A 17,144-nucleotide genomic window follows, 5' to 3' on the forward strand; every position below is an offset into this window, starting at 1 on the left:
GGTGAGTAGCGCGTATGGTTTGTAACATCTGGATTGATCTATATATATGTCCTTACATGTTTCATAAAAACAAAATGTGTACGTGCGCGCCTGTGTATTTATTTGATTGCCCTTTTCAAACGGCTGCTTTTATCACAGGGATCTGAGAATTAGTTACAGATTATATAATCATGGACCCGCAAGATTACCCTTACACCATTTTTAGACGTCTTAGAGTTCTAGATATAAAAACCCGATAAAATCATACTCTACATTGTACTATATACGAGAAGGATGGAAACTCAAAGACTCAAAATTTCTAACCCGCCTACCTTTTTAGATAGTGGCAATAAAAACGCATTTCTTGCACATCTTCATAAAAAACGGTAACTACCGTTGAAAAGAGCGATAATTTTCCTTTCAAAATCATCCTACACATCTATACGAAGTGCCGTCATTAAGACGATATAAGCCCCATTATGACAAACACCTTGAAAATCAGGGGCGTAGGAAGCGCGGAGGGGGAGGGGGGCATGTCTTTTCCTCGTCTTCCCCAGGACGGGAAGGGGGGGCAAATATGTCTTTTTGCTGAGTGAAGTAAATGCAGTTTACTCTAAATCGAAAAATTACCCTATAAAATCAACAAAATACATCGTAAATTTAAAATGAACAGTCGAGCAAGGATGGCTAAAGTCGATAGAAATGGTGTGAATGTATCCAGTATAATTTCTTATGAAGTGGAAAAATAAAATCTCTCGTCAAAATTTGTCTGCGTACGAAGAAATTAATTTAAAGTATGGAAATTCTAAAACGTCCTCCCGGCTCACTATGTCCGTGGTTACATTTCCACGCAGCCTCGCTTTCAATGCTTTCAACTTTTCTGTACTTTAATGGTCAGAACTGGGAAACTAAGCAGAACTTGACCGTCGTATTAATATGTGAGAACTTTTGGAAGGCCAATGAACGCATTTAGACTGGTTTTCTTTGCCCGACTATTCACATTAACTCATTTCAGCCATTCTAAATCGTATTTTTTGCTCCAAAGGAGACCCCCGGACCCCCCAGTCTTCAAAATCTCGCGCCTTTGGCGCTCGCAATTTCAACAAAACGCATCGTAAAACTCATCTCAGCCATTCTGAATCGTGAATTTTTTCCCCGAGGGGAAAACCAAAGATAAAAAAAACAGCGAAATCTCAAGCCTTCGGCGCTCGCAAAATCATCAAAATACATCGTAGAACTCATTTCAGCCATTCTAAATCATGAATTTTTTTCCCGGGGGGAAAACCCAAGACACCCCCCCCCAAACACAAAAAAAAATCCCGTCTTCGGCGCTCGCAAAATCATCATAATACATCGTAAAACTCATCTCAGTCATTCTAAGTCGCAATATTTTTCCATTGGATACCCTGGACCCCCCAAACTCGCACGCTAATTGTCTTATTCATTAATTTCCTGTTAGAGACGCTACTGTCTATAAATGCGTACACGGATTATGTGTAATGATATATGAAAAAAAGTATATCAATTATCTCCTGTGGGTGCGGGGCGCGCGAAGGGGGTTGTTATTAACATATCATCTGATGTGATTTTTGCTGATAGTTTAGTGTCATCTGCAAATAGCTTTATTGTACAGTCCAGCATATCTGGCATATCGTTAACGTAAATTGGGAATAGGATTGGCCCCAGCACACTCCCTTGTGGTACGCCACTGGTGACGGGTAGTTCTGTTGATAGTTGACCATTAACTGTGACACTTTGAACGTTGTTGGCCAGGAATGCAGTTATCCAACTTAGAATTTTTCTTCCAATACTGTAGCTTCTCAATTTGTGGATAAGAAATCTGTGTGAAACCTTGTCAAACGCTTTACTAAAGTCTAAATATATCACGTCGATGTTACTTCCTGAGTCTAGTCCACTATACCAATCTTCAAGTGTTTCTAATAATTGTGAAATGCAAGATCTTCCTGGCCTAAACCCATGCTGGTGTGGAGTAAAGAGATTATTGTTGTCCATATGCTCAAGAAGAATATCTCTGATTATTCGTTGCATAATTTTTGATGGTACTGAGGTTAGGCTGATGGGCCTGTAATCATTGGCTCCTTTTTTTGCTCCTTTTTGGAAAATTGGTGTAACTATTGCTCTGTTCCAGTCTTTTGGTAATATTGATTCATCGAGTGATTTCCTGTAAATTATGGATAGAGGTTTTTTGATGACATCAGCAGTTTCACAAATGAATTTAGGGTGTAGATTAACTGGTCCAGGAGATTTATTGGGGTTAATTCTTTTAATTGCTTTTAGGACAGTTTCTTCGCTTATGTAGATATCCGTCAATAAGCTGTTGACTTGTCTTGGAATAACCACTGGCAATGGTAGATCCTCGTCATTAACGAAGACACTGGCAAAGAAAGTGTTCAGGACATTCGCAGTTTCTTCGTTATTTGTTGTAATTGTTCCGTTTCCGGCTTCGATACCCCCTGCCGTTGATTTAGTCTTGGTTTTGGATCGGACTCGGGACCAAAAAAGTTTAGGATTTGTTTTGATTTTCAGAGATAAATCCTCTTCATACTTATATTTTGATTTTCTAATGATTTTTGTTGCATTGTTACGGGCTGCTTGGTAGCTTTGGAAGTTCTCAGGAGTCTTGTTATTAAGGTATTTGTACCATTTTCGTCTTTTCAATGCTATTGCTGCACGAGCTTTCTTGTCAATTTCTGGATTGTGTGGCCGACTGGAGTGTTGTACCCTACTCATTGGTATATGTTTTTCTATAACTGTTTGGAGATGTTCTGTAAAGTACGTCCAGGTGTTCTCAATACCATCTATATTGTTTAGGGAGTCACAGTCAGTGGTGTACAAATCTTCCTTGATAGCTTCATAGTCTCCTCTCTGGAAACTTAGCTTCCTCACATTGATGCCTGTATTGTTTACCGGATTGGTGTAGCAGATCATTTTAAATATGATACCTACATGGTCGCTTTTGCCAATACTGTCTAGGTACGCGATGTCTTCTATCATTTCCTCCTCATTTGTGAATATTAAGTCTAGTAGAGATGGGATTTGGTTTTCCCGAAGTCTTTAATGTTGGTTGTCTTAAATGTTGATGCAGGAATTTGTTCCTAATAGTTTCAAGAAATTTACTTGCGTGGTTGTTCGGACCTGCCATTGATATTTGAAGTTCCCAATTAATTTTCTTTTAATTAAAATCTCCTAACAGCAATATATGGGTTGGTTTGTTGTTGTCTATCCCATCAATAATTCTGTTCAGAAGCATGTTGTTTTCTTCAGTGCTATTCGGGCTCCTATAAATACAACATATATGAAGGATGTCTCTGTTTTGTAGCTTGATCTCGCATTTGACATAATCTAGACAGCGGTATTCCTTAATTTGTTCTGTTCTTGTTCTGCATTCAGATTATTGGTAATATAAATAGTGGTTCCCCGCGATTCACTACTTCCGAGGTATGACGTGTACCCGTCAATGTTGTACAAAGCTGTGTCGATAGGTAACGTTGTAAACTTTGGGAAGATTTCAGTCAGGCATATGATTCCAGGTTTTTCTCTAGAAATGAGGTTTTCCAATTCAAGTTTTTTGGTAGTGGTTAGAGTATCCACATTTGAGTAGTAATTTTGATGTTTTGAATTGTTTCAGGGGCTGTTATTTCATTGTTAAAACTGTTAAAACTTGTCTCCTAGTCTGTTTCCTCTCTGATGCTCAGTGAGGGTGTGTTAAATTCCCCATCGGCGCCCCTAACATAGATATTATGACGTCATAATGACAGGATACTTCCGGAGAAAATTTGGTAGCGCGCAGTCAAGACAAATGTAGTTTTATGTAGGCCTATCACTTGTTTTCAATGTAGGCACACGGAACTTGTGTTTATTTTCAGACACAGAGGAGAGAAGGAGGCGACTAACCGTAGAGATGGAGCGTCAATTTCAGAGTCCTCGCATGTAAGTTTGTGTTGAAATTAAATAAACCGGACATTTTTTTCCAGTACAGGGTCCATAATGTAGACTAGCCTACAGTACTGCCAGGGCCCAGGGTATCGTTTCACAAAGCTTCCTAACTTACGAACGTTCGTTAATATTTACGCAAAAGTTACGCAAAACTTACGAAATTCGTAAGTGCGTTTCACAAAAGTGTTCGTAATTTTTTGCGTAGTTTACGAAAAGATGTAGGAATCCTCGTTCCTACTGGCATGGATTTCTGGTGAATCTGAAATAAGGTAACGTTATGTTAAATTCTTTGCAAATGTAGGAATGATTTGTGCCATTTATTGAAAAAAATCGTGTTTAAATTCAAGTGTTGAGAAATATGTTATTAGAGATATATATTTTTTCTTGAAATGTGCATTTAGATTGAAATAAACATACAAGAAACTTTATTGTAGTGTCGAATATATAGAAAACATGGTACATAAGCTCGTTCGAGCTTGTATTTCGACAAAACAAAGTATATTGTATATATAACAGAAATTAAAACTAAAGCATCACAGTTGTCAGTAATTATAAGTACAGGCACTACATAAGCTCTATCACAGAATTTTTTACAAATTTATATTAAAAGGGTGACAAAACAAGCAACAAAGCAAACCAAAATAAAAAATAAAATAAAGACATAAAGACATGTGTTACACCACAGGATGCAGGGAGACATTAAGAACAAAGTTTACACTACAGTCCGGGCCGTCCCACTTACGTAGCAGCCTCCGAAACTCTGCATAGTTTTCAACCTTTACGCAGGTCATTTGGGAGGCTGTTCCATATGCGGGACGCCTCGTACCTGAATGATTTCTTACCATACCTGGTGGTGTTAACTCTGGGTAGGTTTGCTTTGTTTTCAGATCTGAAATTATAAGTGTTTTCTTGTTTTTTAATAAGGTGACGTATGTAGTCAGGAGCAATATTGTTAAAAATTTTAAAACCTCACAGGCCATCATTTTCATCCTGTGGACATGTAAAAAAGACAAATTTGATCCGGCTAGCAGTTCTTTAAGGTTAGAGGTGTGGTCATTATGAATGAATCGCAAGCCCTCTCTTGCACTCGTTCGATTTTTCTAGTTGCAGAAATACTGCAGAAATGCCAAATAAGGGGACAATAGTCAAAGTTTGATAAAACAAAACATTTGTAAATTAAAATTTTTGTTGCTTTAGGTAAAAAATGTCCGATCCTTTTCAGAACTGCTAGTTGCTTAGATGCTTTCCTGCATATATCTGAAATATGTTTATCAAATTTTAAAAGATGGTCGATTTCGATACCTAAAAGTTTAACACTATCTTCACAAACAATTTCAGTGTTAGATATATTAAAATGTTTCACAGTGTTCTTACCCAGAGAGATAGCCTGAAATTTCTCTGGATTTGCCTTCATTCCATTTAAATTGAAATAAACTTGAACTGCATGTTTTCATCTTGTGGCATAATATATATGATGTCACGTCTGATTGGCCGATACCTCTGTCCATAGAATTATAGAATGAGGGAATGATGCACAATGCATTCAATGTCATTCTTAAGAAGGTTTGTAAACCTATTGGTGACAGCAAATGACTTTACAGAGTGTGTGCGCTCTTAGGTATGTACGAAGAATATTGGCTTTTTTGCAATTTGTTTTCTATGGAGTGAGGGGAGGTTGTATTTTGGGGGCTGAAACCTCTTTTAGTGGATTTTGAGAATTTCAATGTACTGTACTGTTGCCTACTTAAAGATTCTCCACCGCTGACAATTGGTATTTTTCACTATCAAAAACAGGTGCAGACGATTTCATATTTTTCTTCAGTTATAAAAGTTACTTACTTTACACCATTACCACCATTGAAAAGTTTGAGCTTCTAATTTTACTTCAAGTTGAAAATACAAAAAATCCTGAAAAAAATCTGTGGCACTATATCCTTTATGGAATGAAGTACTGATTGTGCATGCACCAAAGACAAAATAAGTTATCTTATGTTATTTTTTGTGTTAATTAGACATATGTATACAAGATTAAACACCAATTATTGTTCTAATGATGAATGCCATTTTTGCTCTGTCGGCGGAGGAGCATCTTTAAGTTACAAGGCCTACTTTCAATACAGTATTTATTAGTATTATAGCAGAGGTCCTGTATATATGCCAGGTATTACACATTTGCATCTTGTATTGTAATAGGTTTGAGGGCTTGGAGCTGCGCGGTAGAAGCAGTCTGTCTCCTTACCCGATCTCATCTCTAACGAAAACACAGTCATCTATACTGATGGATCACGGTAAGGCCTAGGCCTATATATCATGTTATATAAGTATCTGCCTTACATAAGCCTTGGCATTTTGGCATCCTTTAGATTTATTCACATTCATGAATTTTTTTATCTGACTTTGGTATATAGTTTTAGAAAATTAATTCTACTTATATGCAGAGTTGCAGACAATCCACCCAGAGTGTCTTATTTTACTATATTAATACATGGAATTGGTGATTGTTTGGTTGAGTATCCCGTTCAGTTGTTGGCATAGCAGTTTGGGCTGAACTTATGTTAATGTTGTTCCAATGCCGATTCAGAGCTGCCTTAAAACTATAGATGGCATTCCAGCCGGCCTCAAATTAATGATAATGGGTTTTTTTTGTGACTATACATTTTATATCTGAATCTCTGAGCGAGAAATAGTGTAGGCCCCCCTCAAATTCCGTGCCTGACATCTAATGAATTGATCCTTAGGCCTAGGCTATTCAATGAGTTATTATTACTTTTCATTTGATTTTGTATATCTAGACAACATTTAACTATATACCATTTATTAAATTTGCTATATGTGTATTTACATAGGGGATACAGATATTTTTAGCTCCAAGTCTCAAAATAATGAGTGCAGACTAGAAAGAGATTTTGGTGAAGGTAAGTGTGCATATGTAATTTATAATAACTAAATATTTACGAGAACTTAAAAGACCTATCAGGTATATTCATGTTGTGTCTTCTTGTATGCTTGAACTGTTGCCCTTTTTATAGTGATATATCACTGAAGCATGCTGAAAAAGACACCAAGCAACACACCTCACCCTCTGCTCTCAATCATATTGCATAGTAGTGTAATGAATTCATATAAAACAATGTGCATTGTAGCAAGGTCAGTCAGTTTTAAACAAGATTTTTATCAGTGTTGTGCTCCATTAATTGCTATCAACCAGAGATGGTTTTGAGAATACAGGGCACAATTTTCACGAAATAAAGGCCAAATGACATGACTTTTGGTTCACCCCTCATTCTAAGGCTAGTGGGGAAACAAGTCTGAGTGGTTAAATGTTTCAGTATCCTCTGACTTTTAAGATAAAAATTATTTGGTGGCGCCATTTATTTCCGAAAATTTTTAATCCTTCTCATACTTTTCAGTTTTAAATCTTCCTTATGTCATGTCTGTATAATGAACTATTATTTGTGTGATTAAGCAACCGTCCTTTCATGACCATAGCTGTTAATAGGACATTAATTGTTGTTTTTATTTATTATTATTTTAGACAAATCATTATACGAGGACATAAAATGCCGGAACTCGCCTCAAGTCTTCCCTTTTCAGAATGATGATTTTTTTTGTAATGGGAAGGACGTCTATGTTGGTAAGTTCACTTTGAAAGTAAGTCCTCATCACCATTAATCAAACAAGTCCTTGTGTTCATACATTTTACAATTTGTACAAAAATTATATATATTATATTTAATATGGATTGGAAACTGAATAATATTTTTAGCTTACCTGGCCCAAAGGACTGGTGAGCTTATGTCATGGCACAGCGTCCGTCGTCCATCCATCGTCAATTAACTTTTCATTAAAATCCCTACTATTAATGAATCACTTAATGGATTTTTACCAAATTGGGTTTGAAGCTTCCTTGGGTGAAGGGAACCAATTTTGTATAAACAGTGGGCCTGAGGGTGGGGCCTAATAGGGAAAATATAGCAAATTCTTTAAATTCCGTATTTTGTAGGAATGAAGGGATTTTGTGCTAATATGGTTTAAAGCTTCAGGGAAACCAATTTTGTGTAAACGGTGGGCCTGTTCTCTCAGGGTTCAGACGAGCGGGGCCCAATAAGGGGAAATATAGCAAATTCTTCAAAATCCTACTTCTTTTGTAGGAATGAAGGGAGTTTGTTGTAATTTGGTCTAAAGCTTACTTGGATTAAGGGGAAATAATTCTTTATTTTTATGAATGGAAGGTCTAGAAACGCCTACTACTGCTAGTGTTTTATTGTTATTCACAGAATTATTCTGTTGCAGTGTTTAAAGTTGATGGTTTACCAATACAATACGATAGGAAGAGTCCGTGTAAAGGAAGAACAACACCTTACCTACAACACCAAAAGAGTCAAGAGAACATAAAGAGAAAGTCCAACACTGCGTTCATTCAAAGGAAGCTCAGTCAAAATGGTAGTAACTTGTAGGCCCAACATCCTCATCATAACAACTTATAATCATGTCTCTGGGTCTTTTGTTTATTGCAAAGTGTTCTGCATATTTGACCACAAAGGTACATCTAGATCATAGCCTATAGGGATCACAGTCAATCATTTTGACAAATGTGGTACTTTAAATAACCCTCATTCCTTCATATTTAGAGAATTTGATTCAGGACCTTCTATGGGTAAATCATTTGCTGGGATTTTGGATCTAATTTGTTTCCATCACAGACTTGTATATGAATTTTATATAAATTTGTTTCCATTTTAGACTTGTATATGAATTTTACATAAATTTGTTTCCATTTTAGACTTGTATATTAATTATACATAAATTTGTTTCCATTTTAGACTTGTATATGAATTTTACATAAATTTGTTTCCATTTTAGACTTGTATATGAATTTTACATAAATTTGTTTCCATCACAGACTTGTATATGAATTTTACATAAATTTGTTTCCATCACAGACTTGTATATGAATTTTACATAAATTTGTTTCCATCACAGACTTGTATATGAATTTTATATAAATTGTTTCCATCACAGACTTGTATATGAATTTTATATAAATTTGTTTCCATCACAGACTTGTATATGAAATTTTACATAAATTTGTTTCCATTACAGATATGGTTGTATCTGGTACCAGATTTTCAACAAGTATGATTAGTACAAAACAAGGATCCCCTGTCAATGGCACCGGGAAGACCACTCTCATTATTGACCCAACAGAAGACCCTAGAGTGGTTTCCGACCACACACAACAGAGTAAAGAAGAGATTGGGAGGAATGACTTACCCGTTCAGATCACAATAGATAAACTTTCGGACAAATCCATTCGCCAACCTCTTCAGGACATTCAAAATGTCTGGGACAAGAAATTAGAAAAAAAGTATGGAAATACACATATAAAATCCATTTAATGTTAACTTTATACACAACTGGGCTAAAAGTTTGACATGGTATTTTAAATATTTCCATGGGTAATTTAATGAAAACCATTTGGTTTGGTGAATTAAGCTTTGAAGATTATTCAAATAGACAGACTAACATGTATGATGACTTCAATATTAAAGATGCGCCACCATCAACTGAACATAAATGATGCTCATTATTTGAACAATAACTGATGTTTAATCGTGTCTATATATATATGTCTAGTTAAGACTGAAAATAATATATATCGCTTTTGGTGCATGCGCAATCAGTACTTCATTCCATGTAGGTCATAGAGTGTTTTGGGAGGAACTTTAAGGGTGGTAATGATGTAAGTAAGTTTTGTAACTGAATGAAAATACTTACCTAGTCGATCTGTATTTGATCTGATTTTTGGAAAAAACATTTGTCAGTGGTGTACGTAGCATCTTTGATAACAAAACAGAAATTAGGTTGTGTGAAAGTTCTTGGAAGGGTCAGGATGACCTATAGTCATCATGCTTCGTCCGTCGTTGTGCGCCGTGCGTCGTTTGTAAACTTTTACATTTAAAACGCTACTCCTCCTTAACCCTTGTGTGGATTACTGCCATATTTGGTATGAAACATCATTGGGGAAGGACAATCATATTTTATATAAATGAGCCTGGTCCGACCCCTAGTAGCTGAGGGGTGGGACCCCAAAAGGGCAAATTTTCTTAATTTTATCTTTAAAATCCTACTCCTCCTTCATCCTTGGATGGATTTCATCCATATTTGGTGTGAAACAATCATTGGGGAAGGACAATCATATTTTATATAAATGAGCCTGGTCTGACCCCTAGGAGCTGAGGGGTGGGGCCCCAAAAGGGCAAATTTTTTTAATTCTGTGTTCAGGTTTCGGTCTCCGATCTCAATGAAATTTGGTCTATTAGGGTTTTAAGAGATGGTGAACAACATGCAAACGTTTTCGTAAAGATTTTGGTATTCCAAGATGGCCGCTGGCCCACTTCCTGTTTTCAAGTTTCAGTCTCCGATCTCAATGAAAATTGGTCTATACTGGTTTTAACTGATGCCGAACAACATGCAAACAATTTCGTAAAGATTTTGGTATTCCAAGATGGCCACTGGCCCATTTCCTGTTTTTCAATTCTCGGTCTCCGATCTCAATGAAAATTGGTTTTAGGGGTTTTAAGTGATGGCAAACAACATGCAAATATTTTCATAAAGATTTTGGTATTCCAAGATGGCTCCTGGGCCAACATCCTCTTTTTATATTTATGAATCTGATTTCAATGTAAATTAGTATATAGGGGTATTAAGGGATGCTGATCAACATGATAAAAATTTTGGAAGAATGTCGCTGGGCCAACTTCCTGTTTTTCAAATTTTCGTCTGCAATTCATTGAATATATAAGTTCCTCAAAATTTCTTTCAAGATGTTTATACACTGTGCAACTGCATTCTTGATTTGTTGCAGGTGGGGATGGGGAGGGGGAGGTCGTTTAGGGGATTATGTAATGATGTCCATTACAATGAGTACTTGTTTTAGCTTTAAAATCCTACTCCTCCTTAACCCTTGAGTGGATTCATCCATATTTTGTGAAAACATCATAGGGAAGGACTATCATATATTATACATATTCTGAACACCCCCCCCCCATTCTGAACAACCCCCCCCCCCCACCTTCCTCTCTCTCTCTGTCTCAGTCTCCCCCGCCTCTAGATCTCTCTCTCTAAAGTATGTATGTGTGAGTGTGAGCGTGTGCGACGTTTGTATGTGTTTTGTGTAATTGTACATATTGTTCTGTTTGATATATGTTGAGGAGATCAAGCATCTAGTAGCCTTCGGGCTGTTAGTAATCCTTGTTAAATAAATAAAGAATTAAATTATATATTATACAAACTAGTTAGGTCCGACCCCTTGGGACAGAGGAGCGGGTCTCAAATGGGGGAACTTTGATGAAATTGGCTTTAAAAGCCTACTCCTCCTTAACCCTTGAGTGGATTAATGCATCCATATTTTGTGTGAGACATCACTGGGGAAGGACAATCATATTTGATATAAACGAGTTTGGTCCGACCCTTGGGGACAGAGGGGCGGGGTTCAGAAGGGGGAACTTAGTTGAAGACAATCATATTTTATAAAGGACCGAGGTAAGACCCATGGGGATAGTATGACCGAGGTCCAAAATGGGAGCTTTGCTGAAATTTGGCTTTAAAATCTGACTCCTCCTTAATTCTTGAATGGGTTACAACCATATATGGATGAAGGGCTACCAAGTTTGTTCAACAAATGACATTTACCTATTTTAGAAACTTACATATTCAACTAAGGAGTTCCTTGTATTGTTTATATTAATTGTTAACCACTACTTTATACTGTGACTTTGTTGTTTTGTGCCATGAATCAGATGACCGTTAAGGCCTCTTGCTTTTATGTCTAATGTAAGTTTAGGTGAAAACATACATGCAAAAATCACTTTACAATATATAATAATTATCAAAATGTTGGTAACTTTTGGTGGGAAATTAACATTAAAAATTGTTCCTTCTTGATAAGTGAGTATGAAAATTGTGGTACATATATATTTAGAGTTCAACATTATTAATTTTCTGGGTTTTTTTTTTTCCAGATTTGTGTCAGAATTCGATCAACATAGCAGTGATCATGATAAAGAAATAGAAAAATTAACCCATGAGTTGCGTGAGGCTAACAACATCCTTCAGGACATTGAGACAAATATTTATGCATTAAAGGATGTAAAAGATGTCGATCATCAATGCCTGGTTTCCATCAAAGAAGGTTATCGTAATCTACTGGAGGAAAAAAATATATGTCATAAACAGATTTCTTTTATCAAGAAGGAGCTCAATAACTATCGTATAAAGGACCGACGCCTAGTACGAGAGTTTGACCAGCTCAATTTGTGTTATGGTAAACTGGACCAGAGAGAACGTTTGATGAGGAGGCAAATCTCCCTTATGGAAGCCGAGCTTTCTCTTGTTGTATCAAAACTGGAAGCTCCAAAACCAAGCAATGTCAAACCTGTTGTACCGAGACTTGATCTGAGTAAACTAAAACAACCCAAGAAACTACCACCAGTAAAAAATCCTCTTTGTAGCCTAGGCAAGATTAAAGAGTTACAAAATACATACCCTGTTGTGCCAAATGCCCCGAGGAAAATATATGAAATTATAAAAGTTTATGACAGTAAAGATTCGCAAAAAACGACAAAGCGAAGGATGTGGCCCCAATGTTTAACCAGTAATCCACTGTTAGGTAACAGTGCAGTTAAGACCATTCCCAGTGCCCGAGTGTTAGGGTATGACAGTCTGGTTATAGGAAATCACTGCCCACTAGCTAGTCGTACAGAAAAAGATACCAAAGCAGATGTAATGGAGCAAAACAAAGTGATTAAGCTACCGTCTATTGATGAGGAACTCCGGAGAAAAGATCGGAACTCTACAAAGGAGGGAGGAACACATAAACAAGACCCGTTTCTATCAAAGCTGGATGGTATTCCTATTATGAAAAAACTTCCATAGGAAATATTTACAAAATTTATCATTTTGAAATGTTGTCATTTCATATCATATTCCGCATATCATATTGGAAAAAAAAACATCAGCAAAACTTGATTTATAAAACTTAATTTGAAATGAAGAAAATCCATTGTAAATACGAAATGTCTTGAATATTTATATTGATACAAGATTTGCAAATACCAGTATTTAAATGCATGTGAATTTTTCTTAATTTTGTATTATATATTCCATATGAGATTAAAACAAAATAGCTTTCCAAGCTACTGTACCTTATTATTTTCATCAGTAAAAAACTGCAGTAATTTCATCCCTATATAAGATTATTTAACCCAACATATTTCAGTTTTCATCATGTAGAATTTCACCACAATTGCAAAAGTATAAGCAGCATAGCTACAATACACGTATGTCACTCCATGACAATGTATCTGTAAAACATTGTGATTTCTTTCATCAGCTTAAAATAATTTAGACATAACGTGTGTTATTGTAATTATCAATCAATTGTCGTATTCCTTGGAAGGTATAAGTTTGCATAATTATACAACATATATGCAAAACCATTACCTGAAATCATTGGTATCAGGCGAGTTATGTCATTTTTGATATGCATAATTAATGCCGCCAACATACCGATAAATTGAGTTTTATCTAAACACAGCTGTTTATGTATATTCTGTTTTGTATCACTTACCTTACATTTGATTAATTTTCAGTAATACCCGACATTATAAAATGAAAAACAATACATAATCATTTAACAATTGAATATGTTGCCATTTAAACATAAACCTAATTCAAATAACAATGTCTACTTTTAAAAGAAACTGAACGAAATGTAAATTCTGCTTTGTAATACATCATTAACTGTTTATCTGGTGTTAACAGAGACTTGGATCTTGGGTATTTAGAACACATTTGTTACCATTTTGCCAATTTCACATTTCGAAACGGCCCCCAAATTTCAGAAGTCAGAGTCAGTTTTCCTATTCCGTGTCAGGCAATATGGGAGATATATAGTCTATAGTCACCATACACGAAATGGCCAAACCTCAAAATAATTGTAACAGAAACAATGCATGTGTTACTATTATCAGAAACATATATTAGAGTGATTGGCAACTCCACCATTTTTACAATCGGCAGATATACCCTTGTATGTGCTAAGTTTTTTTCCAGATATATTCTTAAGTAGTTAAATACAGTAGAATAATTTTGATATTTTACAAAAGTTCAGTAATTTTTAGATGGTTTGAGTATGATTTTGGAAAGAAAAAAATAATAGGTTGACTGATATACTAATAAAACAAAATGGCACTTCCGGTTTTGTATGTTTGATTTTCAATGAAACTAGGTAATATTGGTCATTTTTATGCTTCCAAAAATAAATATTGACTTTTTGTTGGTGAATATAAGGAATTGTTCTGAGAAAGGTGATATTCCCCGAGGCCTGATTAAAAATACCTCGTATTCACATACAAAAAGTTCCTAATTTTATTGTTATATCAAACGCTACAAATATGTATCCTCAATGATATTTTGACTTCTATTAGATTTTTCACAATATTAATTGGTGAAAATTGGGCCCCGCCCCTCCTGCCCCCGGGGGGTCAGAGCCAAAATTTATACAAGTTCTGTTCCGCTTCCAAAAAGGATGTTTGTGGGCAAATTTGGTTACAATTCATGTAGAACTCTAAGACTAGTAGCAATTTAAAGGATTTACCTCTATTTCCCCTATTGGGCCCCGCCCCTCCTGCCCCCGGGGGACCAGAGCCAAAAGTTATACAAGTTCTGTTTCCCCTCCGCCAAGGATGTTTGTGGCTAATTTTGGTTACAATCCATGCTGAACTCTAGGACAAGTAGCGATTTAAAGAATTTACCTCTATTTCCCCTATTGGGCCCCGCCCCTCCTGCCCCCGGGGGGCAAGAGCCAAAATTTATACAAACTCAGTTCTTATTCTCCCAAGGGTATTTCTGGCCAAATTTGGTTACAATCCATGTAGAACTCTATGACTAGTAGCGATTTAAAGGATTTTCCTCTATTTCCCCTATTGGGCCCCGCCCCTCCTGCCCCGGGGGGTCAGAGCCAAAATTTATACAAATTCTGGTCCGCTTCAAAAAAGGATGTTTGTGGCCAAATTTGGATACAATTCATGTAGAACTCTATGACAAGTAGCGATATAAAGGATTTACCTCTATTTCCCCTATTGGGCCCCGCCCCTCCTGCCCCCAGGGGACCAGAGCCAAAATTTATACAAAATCTGTTCCCCTTCCCCCAAGGATGTTTGTGGCCAAATTTGGTTACATTCCATTCAGAACTCTATGACTAGTAGCGATTTTAAGGATTTACCTCTATTTCCCCTATTGGGTCCCGCCCCTCCTGCCCCTGGGGGGTCAGAGCCAAAATTTATACAAGTTCTGTCCCCCCTCCCCCAAGGATGTTTGTGGCTAATTTTGGTTACAATCCATGCAGAACTCTAGGACTAGTAGCGTTTTAAAGGATTTACCTCTATTTCCCCTATTGGGCCCCACCCCTCCTGCCCCCGGGGGGTCAGAGCCAAAATTTATACAAGTTCTGTTCCCCTTCCCCTAAGGATGTTTGTGGCCAAATTTGGTTACAATCCATGCAGATCTCTAGGACAAGTAGCGATTTAAAAGATTTACCTCTATTACCCCTATTGGGCCCCGCCCTCCTGCCCCCGGGGGGTCAGAGCCAAAATTTATACAAGTTCTGTTCCCCCTCCCCCAAGGATGCTTGTGGCCAAATTTGGTTACAATCCATGCAGAACTCTATGACTAGTAGCGGTTTTTAAAGGAAATGTTGACGGACGGACGGACGGACGACGGACGGACGGACGACGGACGACGGACGACGGACGCCGGACGCCGCGCCATGACATAAGCTCACCGGCCCTTCGGGCCAGGTGAGCTAAAAATAATAGGTTGACTGATATACTAATAAAACAAAATGCACTTCCGGTTTTGTATGTTTGATTTTCAATGAAACTAGGTAATATTGGTCATTTTTATGCTTCCAAAATAAAATATTGACTTTTTGTTGGTGAATATAAGGAATTGTTAAACCTGAGAAAGGTGATATTCCCCGAGGCCGATGGTTTAAAAATACCTCGTATTCACATACAAAAAGTCAATAGCTAATTGTTTTGTTATATGAAACGATACATGCTTTGCTATTTACAATTTTGAAGAAAAGACAACAGAATGATTAATTAAACAAAACAAGAACATCTTCATCTATGTATCCTCAATGAGTATTTGTAGGACTTCTATTAGATTTCTTCACAATATAATCTTCGGACATACAGTTACATTTTAACATACTTAAATATCTTTCCTAATCCTGCATATTGTTGTCTGCCATGTCTGATTTGGCTTTTCCCCGATAATCAGCAATGCTAAATTTTGATTGGTTAAAATGTGGAAGAGACAGCGAATTCCTTGTGTCTATTTATAGCCAGGTTACCGTATTTGCAATGTCAACCTCTGAACAGGTGTTCATTGGTAGCAGGTTGACATTGCATTTTGTCAAGACCTGTCCGAGCCGTCTAGACCAATCAGAACACAGCAAAACTAACAGTCACCTCGACCTCATGGACTGTTATATGACTGAGTTTTGCTGTTTTCTAGTAAAGATCCCTCGTTCTATTGTCAGACGTAGATCATTGGTGGGCGCCAAGATCCCTCTGGGATTTCTTGTTGAAACTATACCATTTAAGGAAATACCATAAAAGTTATTTACACAATTATATTTGCACTTTGTCAGCACATTTGCTCGAGAAAGAGGGAAAGAGAAAAAACTCCCCATGTACTAAATGAGAGATCAACTGCATTTTATTTAATTTATAGTAAGTGTTGCAAGCAACACACTACTGCCGCCAGTTATATTTTCTAATCTACGACAGGATATTATTATTGCTTGGTTTAATATGCTGTCATTGTATGGAGTTTGAACAAATTATGTTGATGTGTTCTCAAGTTATAGTCCAGAAACTAAAATTTGTGAAGCATTCTATTTTTAGTAAGTGACCTTTGTAGTTGACTTTTGACCAAATTCAATCCCATGCTGTATTTTCTCATTTTACCATTGTGATAAGTTTGATCAAAATCCATCAATTCTTTTGATGTATATTACCATTGTATTTTGTTTGAACAAATTACATTGATGTGTTCTCAAGTTATTGTCTTGAAACTAATATTTTGTGACCAAAACATTTTTAGTAGCAGTCACCTTTGAAGTTGACCTTTTGACC

The 17,144-nt window shown here is 36.6% G+C and overlaps 1 protein-coding gene across 1 annotated transcript; it reads left to right on the forward strand.

The window, feature by feature from the left end:
* The first annotated feature begins 3,750 nt into the window (after positions 1–3,750).
* On the forward strand, positions 3,751–13,061 carry LOC138314992 (uncharacterized). The gene is made up of 7 exons (XM_069255686.1): positions 3,751–3,930; positions 6,130–6,224; positions 6,783–6,851; positions 7,472–7,570; positions 8,230–8,379; positions 9,040–9,304; positions 11,961–13,061. The coding sequence occupies exons 1-7, from the start codon at positions 3,902–3,904 to the stop codon at positions 12,871–12,873; spliced, it is 1,620 nt and encodes a 539-aa protein (XP_069111787.1). The 5' UTR covers positions 3,751–3,901; the 3' UTR covers positions 12,874–13,061.
* The last annotated feature ends 4,083 nt before the right edge of the window (positions 13,062–17,144 follow it).

This window comes from Argopecten irradians, chromosome 2, assembly GCF_041381155.1.
Source record: "Argopecten irradians isolate NY chromosome 2, Ai_NY, whole genome shotgun sequence".
Lineage (NCBI taxonomy): Eukaryota > Metazoa > Mollusca > Bivalvia > Pectinida > Pectinidae > Argopecten > Argopecten irradians.

Bases quoted from the DNA above. Each gene is read 5' to 3' on its own strand.
- LOC138314992 (XM_069255686.1), top strand. From the start codon at position 3,902: ATGGAGCGTCAATTTCAGAGTCCTCGCAT. The intron at 7,571-8,229 runs GTAAGTTCACTT...ATTCTGTTGCAG, and splicing joins TGGGAAGGACGTCTATGTTG to TGTTTAAAGTTGATGGTTTA. The intron at 8,380-9,039 runs GTAGTAACTTGT...TTTCCATTACAG, and splicing joins AAGGAAGCTCAGTCAAAATG to ATATGGTTGTATCTGGTACC.